At 36.0% G+C, this 5,561-nt stretch overlaps 1 protein-coding gene across 3 annotated transcripts in view; it reads left to right on the forward strand.

Annotated features, from left to right (window-relative positions):
- The window catches only part of LOC109537157, a 55,124-nt gene that overhangs the window by 43,716 nt on the left and 5,847 nt on the right, over positions 1–5,561 (forward strand). For all 3 annotated transcript variants that reach the window (XM_048666051.1, XM_048666053.1, XM_048666052.1), the window contains 4 exons: positions 644–4,569; positions 4,624–4,852; positions 4,945–5,022; positions 5,084–5,227. In XM_048666051.1, coding sequence (XP_048522008.1) covers positions 644–4,569; positions 4,624–4,852; positions 4,945–5,022; positions 5,084–5,227 — 4,377 coding nt within the window. The remainder of the gene's footprint in view (positions 1–643; positions 4,570–4,623; positions 4,853–4,944; positions 5,023–5,083; positions 5,228–5,561) is intronic.

The following is a 5,561-nucleotide window of genomic DNA, read 5'->3' on the forward strand; positions in this document are numbered from 1 at the left end:
TTCTAATTCCGTTGTTGGCGCTTATTTATTTCAAAATATTTTCCTCTTTTGTATTGCCTTTATTCAATTCATCAAAGAATAATTCAGAATCTTAATGATTTTCGGGTATTTTCAATCTTTGTATTGGCTTTTGACGGAAAACATGTTCTAATTTTTGTGTGGGTGCTTATTTACTTCAAAATATTTTCCTCTTTTGTATTACTTTTATTCAATTCTTTCACAATCTGAATGATACTCAAATTTTCAATATTTGCACTGACTTTTGTTGGAAAATTTGTTCTAATTTGTTTGTTGGTGCTTATTTACTTCAAAATATTTTCCTCTTTTGTATTACTTTTATTCAATTCTTCCGGAAGCTGAATTATACTATACGGATATTTTCGATATTTGTACTGACTTGATGGATAATTTGTTCTAATTACTTTTTGGGTTCGTATTTAGTTGTCTCGTCGGTGCATTGCGCCATTTTTTTCGTTCTTGTTCAAATCACTCACACAAACTATGCTACAATTGAAATATGCGCATTCAAGAATACCATGAGCATTAGTTACACATTTTCAAAGAATTTTGTTTTTCTATTGTTTCTTAGCTCATAACACATGAAGCCTCGATTTAGTAAATTACATGCAATTTTTCTCTTCAGACAAATCGATTGCAGAACGACTCAGAGTATTGCAGAAACAGGAAGTACCAGAGGAAAATGCCAGTTGGCAAAATGTTGAAATGAAAAGGAATTTGCTTGGGGAAATATTAAATGACACAGAATGTGATGACCAAGTAAAGAGTGCATCTCCTCCTACTTACGGTTGTTCATTTAACGAGATGGAGTCATTAAATAATTTTGAGAAGAATACGGAATCTGTTGTGTTAAAGGGGCCTATTTTATCTCCTCTAAAGGTTAATCCCAGTCAATTATCCCAGCCATCCACTGCAGGAGCCAGCAGCACAACTCAAGACGGCAATCCAAGAATAATCAAACTAAAAAACATGATTTCTGGAGACATACTGACAAGTCATTGGACCATTAGCAATGATGAGAAGAAAAAATTAAATCGTGTTTTCTATCGGATAACGTTGCCCTCCACGACAAAAAAAGCCGAAACTAAAATAATACAAAATATGTATGTGCCAAACGAATCCAGCAGCCAAAAGGGTCAAATCGGAAGCAGTTCAGCGTACAAGTCTGTAACCGAGTTGGTGCAACCTGAAGACCCTCTAATCCACACCAACCCAAAAGCGGTCAAAGCTGAAGAAGTTAATCCTAAAAAAAGAGATGAGAATCCACTTCTGACTCTCAGCTTTCAGACGCATCCGGGAACACCGACTTCTAACAGAAAAAACCAACCGCAAATTTCCGTTGAAAGGCCAAATCAGAAAAGTAATGGCAGACATTCTGTTTTAAAAAAAAATGTAGTTGCGGGCAAATTGTTGAAAACACCGGTGACTTACGTGGCAAGTCCCAATGAAAAAGAAAATGTGGGAGATTCCTCTCAAGAACCAGCAACCATCATCAGAGATACCAACACAAAATCAACCGCTCTCAGATGCTATTCTAGATCGCAATTATCTGCAAAAACAAATAAAATTTCAAACAGAAAAACCCCTGAGAGCCAACTTTCCGCTACCAAGAACAAGCCAACGACATCAACTGGCGCACATGTGAAGAGCGGCGAAATTATTACGATTACCAGCGAAGATTATGTAAAAACAGTTCCAGAAGTTGCAGTGAAAACAACAGGCCAACCCGAATTACAGAAATTAGACGAATGCGATAGTGAAAGCGATTTAAATTGCCCAACAATTCGTTCTGATATGGACATCGATAAATCAATTGACGAAAATTGCCGATTGCTTGTTAATCAAATCACAACAGATACTGAAGATGAGGTCGATTGCTTGGAAACAGACTCAATCGAAGAAAAGTACGTTCTCGATGAATCGCTATCACCGCTTCAAAGCATGACGACCAATGATACAAGCGACTGTAAAACTTCAAGTGGTTCAGAAGGGAAAAAGAGCGCTGAAATTAATAAAGTGGAATCAAAAGGAGCAAATATCGAAGATATTATAAAAGTCACCCGGAATTTGAACCAATTAAGCATTGTGAGTGTTGCGGATAGCATTAGTCGGAAGCAACGCGATCAAACAGGTGTGGACTCGAGCAACGAAAGTATCAATGTAACAAAAATTAAAACGTATGAGAAAGTAAGCAAGAAGTCGGAAAAAGCGGGGATTAATAACGCAGAGATAAAGACAGTTAAGGACAGTACGCACATCAGTAAACTAAACATTTGCACTGGCAATAAAGTAAGTTTGCGGGATTTTCGCAGAGTATTAACTGACACAAACCTAAGCAATAAAGAAAGTTTGCCAAATTTGGATAAAGAAAATATCGATTTAACTAATGGCATTACAGTGAAAAACTTGCCAGCCGAAATTAGTACAAAACTCAGGATTTTAAGCCAAAGGGACGTCAGAATTAGTAAAGTAACCAGTTTATTGAAAACCTCGACGTTGTTACCGTGTCACATTGAAGAAGCAAAAGAAAATCAAGAATGTGAAGAAATTGACAAGAAACCTGAAGAAACGCTGATTAATGAGAAACAGACTAGTAAGGATAATCTTCATATCAGTGAACTGAAAAAAGATCCGATGAAAGTAAGTGAAGGACCTGAACTGAAATTGCGGAATTTTTGCGAAAAGGCGACTGATTTAAAAATAGATAAAAACTTTTTCAATTTGGATAAAGACAGCCTTGATGCAAATAATGGAATTACATTGAAGAACTCGTGTGGTCACCATAGTGAAAAAAACAAGATGTTCTCCCAAAAGATCATTGAAATTTCTCCGACTTCATTACGGTGTACCAATGGAAAAGCAACAACTGCGTTTGTGCAAACTGAGGTAAATTCAAAAAGGGAAAATATCAGTAATACAGGCGACAAAACAGGTGAGGAAATTAGCAAGAAATTTGAAGAAAAATGTATTAATAAGAAAGAGGCGAGTGAGGACAACCTCCATGTCAGTGAACTAAAGGCAGAAACTTGCCATGGAGTAAAGTTGCAGAATTTTCGCAAAGAAATAACTGATTCAAACATAAAAAAGACAGAAAGTTTTTCCAATCTGAATAAAGAAAACATCGACACAAATAATGAAATTGCAGTGAAGAACTCATGTGGCCAAGATAGTGAAACAATAAAGATTTTCTCACAAAAGATCATTGAAATTTCTCCGACTTCATTACGTTGTACGTATGGAGAAGCAACAACTGCGTTTGTGCAAACAGAGGTAAACTCAAAAAATGAAAATATCAGTGATACAGGCGACAAACCAGGTGAGGAAATTAGCAAGAAGTTTGAAGAAAAATGTATTAATAAGAAAGAGGCTAGTGAGGACAACCTCCATGTCAGTGAACTAAAAGCAGAAACTTGCCATAGAGTAAAGGTGCAGAATTTTCTCATAGAAATAACTGATTCAAACATAAAAAAAGCAGAAAGTTTTTTAAATGTGAATAAAGAAAACATCGACACAAATAATGAAATTGCAGTGAGGAACTCATGTGGCCAAGATAGTGAAAAAATAAAGATTTGCTCACAAAAGGTCATTGAAAATCCCCCGATTTCATTACCGTGTAACAATGAAGAAGCAACAACTGCGTTTGTGCAAACGGAGGTAAATTCAAAAAGCGAAAATATCAGTAAAACAGGCGACAAAACAGGTGAGGAAATTAGCAAGAAGTTTGAAGAAAAATGTACTAATAAGAAAGAGGCTAGCGAGGACATCCTCCATGTCAGCGAACTAAAAGCAGAAACTTGCCATACAGTAAAATGGCAGAATTTTCACAAAGAAATAACTGAATCAAACATGGAAAAGACGGAAGGTTTTTGCAATGTGAATAAAGAAAACATCGACACAAATAATGAAATTTCAGTGAAGAACTCATGTGGCCACGATAGAGAAAAAATACAGATTTTCTCACAAAATATCATTGAAAATCCCCCGACTTCATTACGGTCTACCAATGGAGAAGCAACAACTGCGTTTGTGCAAACGGAGATAAATTCGAAAAGCGAAAATATCAGTAAAACAGGCGGCAAAACAGATGAGGAAATTAGCAAGAAGTCTGAAGAAAAATGTATTAATAAGAAAGATGCTAGTGAGGACAACCTCGATGTCAGTGAACTAAAAGCAGAAACTTGCCATACAGTAAAATGGCAGAATTTTGGCAAAGAAAGAACTGATTCAAACATAAAAAAGACAGAAAGTTTTTTTAATGTGAATAAAGAAAACATCGACACAAATAATGAAATTGCAGTGAAAAACACATGTTTTGACAATGAAAAGGCAAATACGGTTTTTGAACCAGATGATTTGACAAAAGCTCATTCAACTCAGATCCAACAGGCTATTCCACAATTCAGCGAAAATCCACAGAGTAATAAAACTTCAAAAGAAAAAAAACTTTCTATGAAGAAACCGATTAAATTACGATCTTCTAAGGACACAAGGAAAAGAACCAGCAACCAACGTAGTCTGTTAAACCGACAGCGATATGCTCTCATTGCAAAGGTAAGTGGATCAATTTGGTAAAGGCTTATATAAAGCACTAGTTTTCCATTGTAGATTTCAATGGTATCAAAAACAATTCAAAATCGTGTTCGGAACTCTGAACGCCTGGCTCATCGCATATTCAACAATAAATTATTGAAGCGAACTTTAGCAAAACTTTCTTTCTATTTTTGGTTCTTAAAAGCAAGAAGGATTTCGTGTTTGGACGCGATTGATTTCTACTCCAGTGATCGAAGAGCTTTCATTGTCCCAAGGAAGACTCAGCGAACTAACAGGAAAGCGGGTAATTACGGTTTAGTATTTCGAAGTTTGTAATATTCATAGATCTTTCGTCATTTTCAAATGACACTCAGTTTCATAACATCACTGTTTCAGATTCTTTGCCAGTTCCTATCCCGCAGCCGAAAAATATGAATGTTACACATTTGGATGACGGCTTAAAGAACGGTAGAGGTGCGTGATTTTCACCAATATTAATGTTTTTTTTTCCAAAACAATTTTATTATTCCTGTAGAAATTGAAGTCGACGAATACACCAAACCCTTGGAGATTTTGAAAGAAACCAAATCGGATTCCCAGCTTTTACTAGGAGATTCTCAGGAGAAACCCACTGCTGGTCCCGATACGGCACTGAGGCGATCATCTTCGGCATCTAAAGGTAAAAACGCACTTGTTAGCAGGCTTTAATTCAATTATGGGTGGATTTTGTTGTTAATTCTAACCGATTCTTATCAGCAGTATTGAATATGTAAATATTTGAATTTGCAATTGGAATCTTGTCACCTCGCTAAGAGCATGACTGATGGAAGAAAGATACTTTAGAACTAACACAAATTATTCGATTGAATCTAAAGATGATCCTTCTTTGAGACATTTAGCTGTAATTAAATATTACTTTATTTATCATGTACACGCAAAGAGACCATGGGCGGATCCAGCTTTAAAGTCAGGGGAGGGGGTTATGTAGAAAAAATACAGTCTTCTGTTGTTTA

The sequence above is a fragment of the Dendroctonus ponderosae genome, unplaced genomic scaffold, assembly GCF_020466585.1.
Source record: "Dendroctonus ponderosae isolate FM_Combo_2020 unplaced genomic scaffold, Dpon_F_20191213v2 Dpon_F_20191213_4, whole genome shotgun sequence".
Lineage (NCBI taxonomy): Eukaryota > Metazoa > Arthropoda > Insecta > Coleoptera > Curculionidae > Dendroctonus > Dendroctonus ponderosae.